This window comes from Zingiber officinale, chromosome 2A, assembly GCF_018446385.1.
Source record: "Zingiber officinale cultivar Zhangliang chromosome 2A, Zo_v1.1, whole genome shotgun sequence".
Taxonomy (NCBI): domain Eukaryota; kingdom Viridiplantae; phylum Streptophyta; class Magnoliopsida; order Zingiberales; family Zingiberaceae; genus Zingiber; species Zingiber officinale.
Genome location: NC_055988.1, coordinates 2077234 through 2092769, shown reverse-complemented (window position 1 = coordinate 2092769; position 15536 = coordinate 2077234). Strand labels below are relative to the sequence as shown.

Sequence of the window (15536 nt, the reverse complement as noted above, 5' to 3'; positions counted from 1 at the left end):
AAATTTTAATTTCAGCTCTATGTGAAAAATATTTCAAAATTATTTTAGATATTAAAAGTACAATTTTTAAAAAGATTTTTTTAAAAGTATTTTCCTTATTGGCGAATGGTGCGGTCCATTGCAGCCATCCGGGCCCACTTGTTTCAGGTGTCTATATATAGAACGGCCGGAAACCACGGCGGTGCGCTACCAAGTCCCACCCCGGCCTCGCCACCGCTCTCGCTGGCCTTTTCGTCCTCCTTCGAGAACTTCGATCCATCAAATCCCGATCTCTTCCTCCTCCACTTGGGCGATTTTCCGTCGATCTTCCATCCGTTCTTCACCGATCCATTCTGACCTCTCATCTGCCTACTCCCCCTCGATGTCGTGGCTGAGATCGGCCGTACACAAGGCCGTAGAGGTCAGCGGCAAGAACAACCTCACGCGCACAGTCAGGAACTACGCAGGCACCGTTGTTCAGCACGCCGGCCAGGCAGTCGCCGGGGGGACCAGGATCATCCAGAGCCGCATCGTAACACTCTCCCCCTCCCAGACCCCGCCCTTTATTGATTCTAAATTGCTGGCATTACATTGTTGGCCTTGACCTCCGCTATCTAATTTTATTTATTTTTCCGATAATGAAGTCCTGAAGAACCTACTTAATAGTGAATATTATATGGATGCTTAGCACTTCTCTTCATGTCAAAGTTTGATAGGTAAATATTTAGATTTGATCTGGTTTTATATTTGGTGGCATTACAGGGATGATCAAGAATGTAAGTATATAGTATTGAGTTTACTGTATCATTATTGTGATTAGTCTTGTATAAATTGATCAAAACCTTGCTATTGTTGTTTATTATGAATACTGAACATGGATTAAATCACAGTGCAACAAGCGTTATCTAGGCTTGTTCCTACCAGTATGCAATTGAGGCTTCTCTGTGTCTTGATGGTTTGTCTGAGAATGTTGACTTTGAATAGATGCATTATTTAAAGAAATGCAACATCATTATTTTGCAGGGTAATAAAAACTCTCAAAGCTTCAAGCAGACTGCGAAAAGATTGGAAGACATTGCTGTATCATGCAAGGGAATAGAGAGAGTTCAGCTATTACAAACATGGTTGTTTTCTTTGCTAGAAATTGAAAGAGTAATTGGAGATTCAACCGATCATAAGCTGTTGGAACAGCCACTGTCATCTGTTGACAGCAACTCACATCCTGGAAAAGTTTCGATGGTTAGATAAAATTGTTTTAGCACCAAGTATTCTGATGTTTGAAAAGGCAAAAATTGACTCTTGTACATGAATCCTCTTCCTGAATTAGATTCTTAGGCATGAAACACACAGCTCAATATGCCTCACTGCCCTCTGTCATGCACATTTTGTCCTTTCAATTGATAATGAATATTTTTACAAATTTTCTGCTCTACATTAGAATATGAGATAATTTTCTGTACTGTGATTTTTTTTTTTCAAAGATGATAATATAGTGAGCTTCCAAATGCATCTTTGGACTTAATATTTGTTGAAATTAGCTAATGAATGAAAATTGATGGTTCTTCTATATGGTTGTGCAGATCTTATATTTCCTCGGGGATGAAACTATGAACTTCAAGGAAGTGCTTCTTTATAGCCAAGCCCTTGAAAGCGTTATATTATCCATGGTAAGTTTGATTATTAACATAATGATTTGCAAGTTATCACTCTTGTTTTGCTTTTTTTTTTTTAAAGTATAGAGATACAAGTGTTAAAAACAAAGGATAACAAGAGGTGAAACAAGGAACCCAACAGATGTTAATAGTAGGAAAACTAAATGAACAGTTCATAGATCAGCTCCACAACAGTTGTTCAAAGGTAGTAAGTTGACTAGATAGAGCGTCTAACAAAATGGGTTTACTCAAAAGCTCCAACATTGGAGAAAAGAGAACCAAGTGAGGAGGGCATCCATTGAACTGAATCTTGTCGTGGAAAGTAACATCAGTCCTTGTCTACTGAATTGTGTACAACTAGGATTGGGTAAATGTGATAAACACCCGAGAAGAAATCCATTGCGTCAAAGAAATCATTGCGATCTCAATCATCCACTAGCCATTAGGGATGGCAATGGGTATTTTATAATCGAGTATCCACAAGTACCCATCCATTGCCATCTTATAATCAAATATCCACAAGTACCCGTCCTGTTCAGGTTCAATACTTGAATATGCTTAATAATTAAGTTTAGATTGTTTACCCATTTAAGAAGGGTACTTATTTATCATCCAAAGTGAGCGAGTGCAGGTTCACATAGCATCTAAAAGCCGCGGTATACAATCTACTGCCATCACTAGAAGCCATTTCTTGTTCGTTGAGCTGAATGCAGGAGAAAAGATGAGTCCACACACAATTTTGCAATATTACATTGGAAGAATATGTGCACTATGGTCTCCTTGTTACTGAAATGGAGCCAAAGAACACAATCAACATTGAGCTCCATTACTCCTTTTTTTATTGAGGAAAGTAGTGTCATCACCAATTGGATAATTTGAAAGTCAGGTGAGTAGCAATTGAATAATTAGTGAGCAAGATAAATAGGTAGAGACATAGATGATTACCCTGCCTAATTTACCTACCATAAGCAAATTCATTTCCAGCTTGTTTATTAACCACCACAGTGCCATGAATTGTCAGGAGTTCATGACCCAACAAATCCATTGAACTAGAAAGCCCTGCAACTGAAGCACCTGCTCTAGAGCATCCCATTTGACAATATCTGGCATGTTTCATTGTCAAGCTTTATCAAGACATACTTCTATATGTTTCCACCAATTTAATACTTCAGTAACGCACACATAGCAGGTCCCTTGAGAATTACAAATTGATGAGCACTAATTAATGCCTCCAGAAACCTTTGTAACTGGGTGGTAAAAACTTTGGGGATTAATTTAAGAAGAAGATATTTCAGGGTAATAGGGAGAAAATCAGAGGTGGTATGTCTCTAGAAGTCAGATTTAATTTGATGCCATAAATGTAATAGGAACATAGCATTGGACACATCCAATTTATGACTTCTTGAATTTCCCAAGTTTCTTCGTTGCAAAATGAATCTCAGACTCAAAAAGGAGAAGACAAGTCTTCTCATATCAACAAGAGTGATCAAGCAAAGAGTGAGCTGCTCAATCTCATTGTTAGAGGGGTCAAGGTTCCCATAAGTGGTAAAAAGTGGGCTGTTGATGCTCTAAACCAGGAATCAAAGAATGAGCTGCTCGCTCAATCTCTTGGCTAGTGGGGTCAAGATCCCCATAAGAGATGAAAAGTTACCCATTTTCCCTGAATTCCATCTCATGATCTACTATGAAATGAATTACATTTACAACTATCCCCATTACATTTGCTTGCTTTAGGCTGATTAGTTATTCCACACAAAAATTGACAGGTTCATTTTGCACATTTTATGCCCATTAGCATAAATAATTGGACAGATGTCCTAATTACTTCTGTAAGTTTGATATTTGTTTTTATGAACTTTCTGGGCAAAAATTTATTGTTTCACTGTTTAATCTATAATTGAAGGTTTTACATACTTTGAAAGTATTATTCATCATATTTGATCTTAGGCATTGTTCTTGCTGATCATGGAGGTTAACCGCAGGTTAAATCTTTTCTGTGACTCAGATTCTGGAAGCTCCAAATGAACAAGAAGTTTCTCTGCTCTTGCAAATATTTGGGTTGGTGGGAATCGTGTGATTATGCATTCTCTTTCACTTGCCATTTATTCCTTCATAGCATAGTTCTAATTTTAGAAATAACTACACACGAAGTTGAATGCTATAAATATCACAAGACCTTTTGTATTGACTCTGAGACTGTTCAGAATTTTCTTTTATCAATCTTTTCTTTCTGGTTAAACTTGTACATACTATTTAAAATTCAATTTCCAGCTAGATAGCTGCAAATATTGTTAATGATTTATCTTTAATAACTTTAACAACTGTTAGGTGTAACATAATCTATTAGAAGAGTGGTTCAACAGAACGTTGATTATAGCTTCAATATGCCACTCACACAATTTAAAATTCAACTGGAAATCTTACTCTTTATATAGTCTATCTCAGTAGTGTTTTGTTATTTCTCAGCCCATTTTAGTTCCACGTTAAAACTATGAGCTATATGGTGAAGGGTTTAGAAGGGTGCATTTCAGATGAATTACCAGTAATATGTGCTTAACCATTTTGGTTGGTTTGAGTTATCTAGTTAATGAACTAATTTTTCTGAAGGTTGTCAAGATCGAGAACTCACCTAGAAACTGAGTTGTTCATAGGAATTATTTCATTAGATCCTATAATTTAACAACAGTTTTTTTTTAAGAATAATTTATTCATGCATCTTAAAATGCATATAATTTATCAATAGACTTTTGTTTGTAATAAATATGGAAGTGAACAATTTGTTAATAGCTTGGAATTGCTCATAAGATGTGTAGCTGGCCCCAAACATTTAGCAAGATGATTTTAATTGTTCTATAATGAGTTATATGTTCTTTCGATTTAATTTGAAGTGATTTTATTCTATCTGATTCGCTACTCTAGATAGTGCAGTTGTGTCCTTTAAATTTACTACTAATCAACAGCTTACAGATCTCATTACAACATATCATATAGAATCACTTTTGTTTTTTATTTTGCTTTTCAATTTATAGCTATGATATGTAAATATTTTCTCGTGTTTTTGAGTTTATACAGACACTGTCTGATCGGGGATAAGGAAGATCACAATGATATTATAAGCAGGATACAACAACTTTCAAAAGCATTTTCAGCTTACGAAGAGGAAGTTTTGGTATACTTCATTGTTTCTTTCATAGACTACAATATCTGATGCCTTGTCTATTTGCTCCTGTAGCCTGACTTTAGGAATTCCAGCAAAGTATAAATTTGAAAGTTAATTAAATAATAATACTTGTTACATAAGTTTGTCGCTTGTTGATTGGGTTTCTTTTTATTACTGTGAATCTATAGAATGACTTGCATTAAAGTACATGTTTTTGCACAAGAGTATTTAGAGAGGCATTAAGTGATAAATAGTCTTTCAATTCTTTTCTTTTGTACGATTCTATTTTTTGGGGATCAAATATGATTCATTATTTTTTAATGTCTCGTCCAAATCATATTTGCCAAATTTTTATTTTCATGCACATTTTCAAATGTTTCAGGTGAAGCGTGACGAGCTTCTTCAATTTGCTCAAGGTGCAATTTCAGGACTAAAAGTAAATGCTGACATAGCAAGGTTACCAATAGACATTTATTTATTGTTTCCTGGTTTCATATGCAAAATGCTGTCCACGTTATTTGAACAAGCAATCGACTAACATAGCAATGTTACCAATAGACATTCATTTATGGTTTCCTTGGTCTTTCTCAGACAACTTGTGTTGTATTGCAAAATACTTTCCATGTAATTTGAACAAGCAATGGAGCATTAGGGATTCCAAAATATTGAATTCTCTCCTAGATTAAGCAATCTGAAGAAAAGATCTTTCCATGATGCTGATGTTACGACTCAGATTGGCATCTTCTTTCATTCAGTTCTAGAAATCAAGGAACAGATCCTTTGAAAAGAGGAGATATGAAGATGGGAGCACATTTGTCAGATTTGGTGGGAGGCTCTTTTTCTAGATGGTGGAGGTTGTTGACATGCTGAAGCTGGTATATTTTAAGTCATTGGACCTATGAACTACAGACATTTATGGTTGGAAAAATTATGTATCTACTTTGAAAGGTAAGAGTGATCCATGTGGACTACCAGAAAGAATAAACAGGTAGCAAATATATTCAAGGTCCCAGGTTCAAAATCCACCTTAGTCATAAAAGGTTGGAGCTCGAGAGCTCCCACTCATACATTGTCAAAAAAAATGTAAAGAATAAAAGTTACTAGGTTTTAGTTGAAAACATTGAGTCACATAGAATTAAATATGAATAGTACATTCAAACTTGTTTGGGAAATTGCTAATGAAGGTTGGAGCTTGCGAATTCCCACTCATACATTGCCAAAAAAAAAAGGTAAAGAATAAAAGTTACTGAGTTTTTTGTTGAAAAAATTGTCTCGGAGTATCAAATATGATTAGTAAATTGAAGCTTGTTTGGGAAATTGCTAATGAAGCCTATGTTAGAATCCCTACCCAGTATGTTGAGGGTTTTATTGTCAAGTTTTGTCGGATTATTATCTAGTCTTGTAGTTATTCCCATTCCTAATTCAAAATTCGTTTTAATTAGGTTGGGCTCAGATATCATGATGGTTATTTTAAGATTATCTTGTATTGTTACTCCCAATCTGCAATAATTTTGTTCCTATTCTTGTCAGATTAGAATATGAAATCTCAAAGCTTCAAAAGAACGTCGATGGAATAGAAGTATTGCAAATGACCTCAAGCCAAGATCATGCTGGTACAAAAAAGATTTCAGATATGGTGGAGGTATGATTAATGCTTAAGATAGCAGATTCTGTTTTTATTTTGGTAAATAGGCAAGATATGATGCATTTGTAGTCAAACTAGATCATGTTGAAGATGAATAACTTGTGGAAGAATAACACATTGCTTCTTGGTTGGAAGCCTTAGTTTTTATGTGTAGGGTCCTTTCAGAAATATGCCTCGGTGATTTACTATTTAACTTTGCTTCATCATTTTTCAATAGAATTATTATATAAGAGTTATGCTTTATGGCACATTTCTCTTCAAAATTTGGTTCTTGTGAAGTTTACAGTGGCTTCAAAAGTTTTCTTTGAAGATATTTATTGCCCTGTTTTTGTAAAGTTAATTGATGAAGATGCAATTTGATCCTAAGACCCTTTACAAGAACATTTGTGCTTTTATCCAGGTGCTATCCCATGTCTATTTAAAACTTTAACATATAAAATTCTTCTACTTTTGATAAACATATACTCCTGAAAAAAAATATTCCCTCAAAAAAATATCTTGAAAAGAATATTACTTTTCACACTTTACCAGACCCTTATAATTTAGACGATCCCAAATTGTTGGAACACACTTGCTTACGATGATGACAGCCAACTTCATGTAATTTCATGCCTATAGTTTTGGGACTCTCTAGTTGAGACCAAAAGGAACTCTACTCAAATAAAAAGATCTAAATGACTTGGGTATTTTTGGCAGTATATCCTTCAAATGGATGTCAATGGAAGGATATATCCATGTAACTCATTCCGAATAGGTGGGATGAACTGTCATTGTTGTTTTGGTTGCCTTGGGGTTGTCTCATTTGTTGTTTTATCAAAGTTCAGGCTAGATTGAGGTTGGTATACTTTTTTCAGAAGCCTAAGCATACAGTTTAAATTGCATCTAGTATGTAAAATGAGTGATCTGGAAGTTTTAGAATTGCAAATTTGTCTTAATTTTTTTGTGCAGATAGTACAACTCATTTTATTGAGTAATTGAAGGATTTGAATGTTTAAATTAAGAAGAATCATGCATGCATTATATGTTATATCCATAACATTCATCCAGGATGGTCATTGAATTTCTATAGTAATTTGTTTCAAGAGAATGTCTAAAGCAAGAAAAAGCATGCATGCATTATATGCTATATCTCATAATATTTATCCAGGATGATCATTGAATTCCTATAGTAATTTGGTTCAGCAGAAACTCTAGGATTTTCAGAGGTTGTATAGAGATGTATGCTCATGATGGTTATATCATGCCGTGTCAAGATGCCATGTATTGAGGGAGCCTCTCACCACATAAAATTTCTATTTTTCTGGATGAATTTACTGCTGCTGCTGCAAAAAAAAAAAATGCTCATCCTCATATTCTGTTGATGCATTGTAAATTCTCATACTGATATAGCATTTTGATTTTGATTGTTTTATGGCATTTTCTGGTGGATAATAATTGTCTAGGATTCTACTCGTTACTTAGACTTGCAGTTGTGTCCTCTAAAGATAAAGGTGCTCCATTAATACATGACAATATAATTAGCGGTACAAGTTTGGCTAGTGGGCATGGTTGCTCATACACATTTCTCTTTGGAACAACTTGTTTAGCCAACTTTTGAGTGTACATTCCTCTTGATTGCTTCATTTCAACATTATCTTCATAGTTAACTATGCTCAATTTGTAGATTCTGCAAGAGGCACTAGTAGAAGTCCGCCTATGCTCTAGATTGGAAACCCTGCTTTTAAAGATAAAAGGCATAAAAAGTGGGAACTCACTGGATGTCCATTCTCAAAAGGTACATGCTTCTGTTTTTCTTTAAAATTTTACTGCCTCGTCATTGTTTTCGGTTGGTTGCATGGGTTTATCTCCCTATTGAACAATATCTATCAGTAATTTTAGATCTCTTAAATCTTTTTTAATTATGGTAACTTAAATTTCATTGATATTCCTCTACTTCTTGCACCTTCAGGCTTCAACTCCAATTCATTCAACTTGTCTAACTATCAATTTGTCTAATTACAAAATCTATTGCTAATCTTTAAACATGTCCTAATCAACTCTAACAATGTATCATTATTGTGCTAAATTGTAATGCTTTGCAGGTAGTTTAGTTAAAAATAAACTCTGAATCAATTCTGTTTAAAATTTTGTGTTACAAAGTTACCTGATTGTTTTTGTCCCTTGAGAACTTTTTTGTAATATGCAATGGTGCCCACTTACACCTTAGTTTGTCCATCGATAGATATTGAAGTAATCTCCGATAAGTGACAGTTACTATGAACCCAAGTTATAGAACCTCATTTTGATCCTTCGACCATTCAAATTGCCCTCATACAAATAAATGTAGTACATCTATTCAAGAGTTGTTTTGATTGCATGTTATATTATAGCACCTAATTAGTGGCAATCTTGGTTTTACTCTGGGAATTGATGCAGTATGATTTTTGTTATTTATCATGGTGGCAAGCCATCATTAATATTATTTGTTTGCTGAGCCCAAAGAAACATAGTTCATTAAAGTATCTATGTGAATATAAATTATATTATATAAATATTATGTAATTGTGAAATTTTTTGAGGATTTGCCTAAAAGGCATGTGCTATGAACTTGTTATCTTAGAAAATAGTGCTTGTGTTGAATGGTGCATTGGCTAGATTTACCCGTAAAAATGAACTCTTCCTTCTTTTTTTTAAAGGTCCAGTGTCACAGCGTCATCTTAGATCCTTGAGATATTATACATTTGTTAACTTTACTAGTTTTTCAGAATGAGTTATGTTCGCCAATCAGATGATGTTAAAATGACTGTTTGACATTTATTGAGGGATGTATTTGTGATGCCGTACTTGACCTCTCCCTCTCTGGCTACTATTCGTGCAGTCAATCATAGGCACTGGAATCATCATGCGCTTATTCTTTATTGTAATAGTATTTAGTATTTACGCTATATGGATTATCTTGCAGATATTCTTTAAGGTTTAAGTGGTCTCTAGCGATGGAACTAACTTTTTTCACAATTGTTGAAACTTATTGTAATAATGTTTATATGAAGCTGACAGGTTGATAAGTTGACAGTTCTTGTCGAATCTCTTGCCAACTCTTCCTCAAAAGCAGAACAGCGTATCCTAGATCATAGGTACAATGTTGCCTCTCCTAATCTATGAATCACAAGTTTGTAACTTGTTCACACCACCCTGTTAGGAATCAAGCACGCAAACTAGATTTATTATTTGTCCTAATGTTTACACAAAAAAAGTGGGACTATTTATAATTGACTGTATTATTGCAGATTCTTTAAATGTTGGTGTAAACATATGTTGGTCAATCTTGACAGCTTGCTAGTTACTTAGCAGTATTTATCTTGGTTGGCTCAGAGATGTTTTTAGGTTCTGTCCCTAGAATCTTGTAGGATGTCCTAGGTGTTGTTCAATTAGTTCTACCGAATACATCGGTAAATCTTTTCTATTGGGTGATCTTAATTACAGGGAAATAAACTTATACTCTGTGGTACTGACCTTTTGTCATTCAAAAATCATAAATTATGACTTGAACTTGTAAAGAAGAATGTGATGCATCATTTCAACTGTGTTCTTCCTCCATTTTCAAAGCAGGCATCAGAAAGAAGAGGCTCTTAACTATCATCTAGCTAAAGCTAATGAAGCTAGGGGCATTGAGAAGGTAATATTCTTCTGGCTTCTACTTTCTGCATTTTTCTTCCTATTACGATTTGTGCATCTTTCTTTATTTTCTATTTCTTTGTGAGATTTAATCAACCTTCCTTGTACCTGCTTTAAAGGTTTTACATCATTTATGTTACAAAGAATTTTGGACAGTTGAGAAATAACATGCATAAATTCAGATTTTTTAGAATATTTGGCTGACATCAACTACTCACTTTTCATTCTTGAACCAGCTCCTGTAGTTTTGGCTATTAATCACTAAATGTTGGTAATAGATATATAGCTTATGATCAGGTGCACAATCGAGTCCTGGAAAGCTTCCCTCCTGTATTAGGGTTTTTTTTTTTTCATATCCCTTAGTAATCTTTGAACTTCCTATGTTTTACGCTGTATTTTGGCAGATCTGATAGAAACCTCACTTGGAACTTCTTTCTCATGTCTTATAGATTTTTTATCAAGAACCTTGCCAAGCTTTGTTATAGTCAAACTATGAGTCGATGAATATTTGGATAAATGATTTGTATTTCACAAGCTGGTTGTTTGTATACTACATGATTTCATGTGGTACACACAATATATATGAACTAGTATGTGGTGTACATCCCCCTAGGGCATGGTGTGGTGGTAAGAGGCGTGGTGGTAAGAGGCAGGGAGCTTTACCCAAGCAACCAGAGTTCGAAACCCACACAGCGCATGCATATGGCGTTCGAACAACTGGTGACGCTGAGGCACCACGTCAGGAGCCACCTCGCTTCCTATATTTACTTGGTGCGCAGAATGTGAGGCCGGACTGTACATCCCGTGATTAGTTGGCTTGTAAGATCCAGATACCCGGTTACAAAAAAAAACTGCAGCAAGGTAATACATATAACATCAAAGTTATGGCGTCAGGTGGAAAGTATTTTCCTTCATTTAAGAGATCTTACTAAGGTTGTTCTGGTCGTTTTGGGTTCCATTTGATCTTAGAAAAGAACTGGAGCAGCAAGGTCCAATTACCAGTCTCAGGCATGGTGCTATCAGATACAATGGCCATATTTATATTCTCCTCTTGCTGCTACCTCTTCTACTTCCTTTACAGTGACTGAAAGCATTTCAAATTTTTAATGCCTAGTAATAGACCACAATCTTCTCTGAAAAGGCTGGTCTGTCTCTTTGTTTCGAGTTGCATGATCAATTTAAAGATCATTGCATTGCATAATGTTCTAGTATATGAAGATATTCTACTTCTTGGAACTTCATATCTTGTTTTGTTAATTACTAATCATATCAAAATTTCTATTTTGGCATTTGCAATTTTTACTTGATTTGTTATTTATTGTGTGGTAGCTCTTTGATGACCGAAGATATGTTCATAATCAAGGTTATGTAATATCTAATTTTCATGACCAAACCTCCAGAATCTTAAGGCTGTCCTGTCTCCTATTCTCTGTTAAGTGATGACTTGTATTCTACTTACCAGTTCTTTCTGTATCCTTTTCCTATCAAGGCATTTCTGGATCACATCACTGATTTAAAATGTAGGGCCAACCTTGCAAGTCACAATTACATTAATTTACAATAGTGATTTTATAAGGATAACCATTGGTTGAAAGCGTGAAACTTATAGTTCGATCCTCAGACCTCGTCTTAGTAGCAGTACCAGGATGCCATTTTTAATATTTGGCCAGGCATGTGCTTACATCATCCATTTCCATTTATTGTGACAATTTGTTAGCTGATCATAAATACGAAGACGGCTCTCTACCTATGCATCTAAACTTTCATGTTTATGGATGGTGACTTGGTGTTTTGAACCTACCTGGATATCAGTTATTGGTTTTATTTTGTCAATTTAAATCAGGAGTTACTCTCTGATATTGCTAGGCTGGAGGATCAAAGAGACGGACTTGAGGCTGAGCTAAAGAAGGTATTTTTTTTGTAGAAATTTCCTTTTTAAGTTTCATGAGATTTTCTTTTCTTATATTGGAGTCTTCCCCTGTTCATGGTGTGTACTTTATATCAGGTTAATTCTTCTCTGGCAGCTGCTTCTGCACGACTCAAGAAAACCAGGGAGGAGAAAGACCAGTTTGATGATGCGAGCAATCAAATGATTATGCACCTCAAAACAAAGGTTTTCAAAGTCCAATTATTTGTCTAAAGGTTTATCATTCTAAAGAAATTATTATGGCAATATTTGACTATTCTTTAAATAACAGGAAGATGAGCTTGCAAAATCTGTCACTTTATGCAATGTAGAAGCTGATATTGTCCATATGTGGATTAATTTCTTACAAGATACCTGGAAGGTTCAATCTTCATGCATAAAGCTAAAAGATAAGCAAATTAAGTAAGCTCTCGATGCCCTAGGATGATGAATATAATCTGAATTCATAATATATCAACTTCAGTAAGTTGTTTATGATTTGTATGTACTTTACCATCAATTTTCTTGTCATTGTAGCGAGGAAGTGGAAAAATATGGGAATCATTTTGTACAATTGATTAGGTATCACCTTTCTTCATTCAAGGTATTTCTCTTGAATTCTCTGTAGTTTGGTTCTTCAGTCATATGAAGGTTTTGTCCACCTGATGAACACTCATTTAACCTAGTAATTTACTTCTTGTTCGGCTTTGATCTCTATTCTCCTTCCAGGATGATCTTAACACTTCAATCATTCATATTAGTACATTGGTAGAGAACTTGAAGAGATTCAATGATAGGTGAACTCATGTTGTTTGCATATTCATGTGGTGATGTGTCTTTCTCTATGTTAAATTTTTTTCTTCTCTCCGCCTTTTCTAGATTTGAAGGGACACAAGGTTGGGACAACAATTTAGCCAAAGAGTTGAACCCAAAGAAATGTCTCGAGGAGGAATATTTGACAATTGAAACTAAGGTGTGCCACTTCTAGGCTTATAAATAAATATATGATCATTTTCCATCATTAGCCTTTGCTTCAGGCAGAATGCAAGCAATAAGAAAATTCTACCATTATGAATTACTTAGCACATATGGCAAATTTACCATAAACCTGAATTATCTGTATCATGATTGAGAAACACGCACTAAACCATCTTCTGTGCTTTCTTTCAGATTGTGACCGCATTCAGCATAGTTGATCGTATGGAGGATTTGTTTTATACTGAAAGGGAAAAAGGTTCCAGGTACTTCTTTCTTTTTCCCTTTTGCGGCACATTGAGGGTGTCTCGACTTGATACTCGATTTCCCTTTCTCATTTTGTGGCATATTGATCACTAAACCATTAGTTTGTTAACAATCAAGCTTTTTTGTTGAAGTAATTATAGACTGTTTTCGAGATTCAATAAAATGTCAAAGAGATCTTAGGTGATTTCCGGTATGTAAAAATTTGTGCAAGTTCTTTGAACTAGGGCTGTAAACGACAATCTCGAGCCAGCCTAGGCTCGAGCTCGAGCTCGCTCGATTTTGTAGAGTTGAGCTTGATATTTAATTATTGGCTCGGGCTCGAGTTTGAATTTTTTTTTATTATTTTTAATAAATAAATTAATATATTATATATTATAAATATATATATATAAATATATATTATTACGGGCTCGTTTGGCTCAATGAGCCATCGAGTTAGTAATAATTAGGCTCGAGCTCGGCTCGATTTCTAATCAAGCTGGCTCGAGTTCGGTCAACTTCGAGCTCGAGTCGAGTTTTGACCGAGCCGCTTGTGAGCGGTTCATGAGCGGCTTAGCTCATTTGCATATGTACTTTGAACAATTAAATTGCAGCCTTAAGATAAGATATGAACATAAAACATTAACCTCCATGGAATTCCACCAAACAACACCTTCACAACATATTGTTATTGTCATCGAAGTAGGGACTGGTTGCTATCAAATCAACCATTTGAGCACTAATATGCGAACACGAGACTAATGGACATTCTTTTTTGCAGGAGAGATGATCCCGCTGTCAACGAGCTGTTTGAATCAATCGAGAAGCTGCGGTTACATTTTGAGTCCATCGAAAGACCTATTCTAGAGATCGAAGAAACGGCAAGGGAATTCGCAGATAAATTGCAAAAGGAGCCTTGTTCCACTGTTAAAATCAGTTCGCCAAGGCTCAGAAACATCGAGACGCCTAGATCGACTCCAAGGACACCGTATTATCTTTCTGATCCAGAATCAGAAATCACACAACTTGAATTGGAATTCCAAAAGGCAGGCAAGCAGTTCTCGGTACACGATATCAATGGTTGGGACTTTGATTGATTGGAGCACTAGTCACCCATTCAACTCCAATGGAAACCCAGATAGAAACAGAGTCCAACCATAAAACTTTGTTGGCTATATATTTCTTCTTCTTTTTGTACATTCTTTGAATCATTGAAATACAATAGATTCAAACATTTTTTTGTACAATAACTTGTGAGCTTGATCGAGCATGACATAATTCAAACCAATATAAATATGTTGAATGAGCTAAGTTTTAAAATTCGAACAGGATATTTTGAAGATCGTTTGTAAATATGTATAAATTGTATTTCAAATTAAATGAATCATGAGAGAAGGCGGTCTAATTGAGATTAGTCTGCTGAAGTCTAAACACTTTGATTACAAAAGAAGTCAATAATAATAATTGATATGTTCATAAAGGTGGAGTCTGATAAGGTTAAACAGTCGGAAGTCAAGGGGACGTGACAGTCGGTAGTTATGGAGAAGGAGTTAGACCGCCTGATGTTATCAACCGTATAATTTTCGATCGGGTATTGACAGATCAGGATCCCAGATCAGAGACATGAGATGCAGCCTGGAGTAAGGCCTAACCTTCCCCGACTGGTCTGGTTTCCTCAACCTGATCTGCACAGACATACCTAATACTTTCAGTAAGATAACTCCCGGTCGATCCTTCAGTACTCCAAGCGTAAAAAATGAGACCCTTGTCGCAGATCGCCTCCCTCATAAAGACTCGGGCCAAGCGCCACACCCTAACGGTCAGCCTGAACTGCTCATAACTAAACCCGGGAGCAGAAGGCACTAGGCGACAACAATGTCAAGGAATAACTCCCATATGTCAGGGAATATTCAGTGGCCTGCTGTCATCTGCGAATAGAACCTTCTCTCAATCCCTAAGAGGGCGCCCCGTTTCCTCCATCACCCAATGGGCCTTGACTCCTGACATTCTCTGACAGTGGTCAGGTTCTAGAGGTACGCAGTGTCATATTAAAAAGAGATGTCTTCTCCCTTGTGTAAGTACGCTCTTTTGCATATTCGTACTCGTCTCCTTCGTACACTGTTATTCTGGGGAAAAAGTACCTGACTTGAGCGTTAGAGGGTCTGCGCTGGTGACTTTTTCCCTGATTTCGGATCTCTAACGTTTCGTGTGCTTGTCTAAGTGTGTGCAGAGCCTAAGTACTGTCGGTTATGTCATCACCGTACTTTAGTTCCATGTGGGGGTCTATTTTCCGGTGCACATACGCCAGGTGTATCCAAG

At 35.8% G+C, this 15536-nt stretch overlaps 1 protein-coding gene across 1 annotated transcript; it reads left to right on the top strand.

Moving 5' to 3' along the window:
* The first annotated feature begins 180 nt into the window (after nt 1–180).
* LOC122040500 lies at nt 181–14537 on the top strand. Its single transcript, XM_042599839.1, has 18 exons — nt 181–511; nt 1003–1218; nt 1560–1646; nt 3637–3689; nt 4704–4800; nt 5174–5247; nt 6322–6433; nt 8100–8210; nt 9473–9549; nt 10025–10091; nt 11934–11999; nt 12096–12203; nt 12289–12419; nt 12534–12600; nt 12726–12793; nt 12876–12969; nt 13167–13237; nt 13999–14537. The coding sequence occupies exons 1-18, from the start codon at nt 362–364 to the stop codon at nt 14312–14314; spliced, it is 1965 nt and encodes a 654-aa protein (XP_042455773.1). The 5' UTR covers nt 181–361; the 3' UTR covers nt 14315–14537.
* The last annotated feature ends 999 nt before the right edge of the window (nt 14538–15536 follow it).

Coding starts and splice junctions, on each gene's coding strand:
- LOC122040500 (XM_042599839.1), top strand. CDS start 362: ATGTCGTGGCTGAGATCGGCCGTACACAAGGCCGTAGAGGTCAGCGGC. Junction 5,248..6,321: donor GTAAATGCTGACATAGCAAG/GTTACCAATAGA, acceptor TATTCTTGTCAG/ATTAGAATATGAAATCTCAA. Junction 6,434..8,099: donor AGATTTCAGATATGGTGGAG/GTATGATTAATG, acceptor CTCAATTTGTAG/ATTCTGCAAGAGGCACTAGT.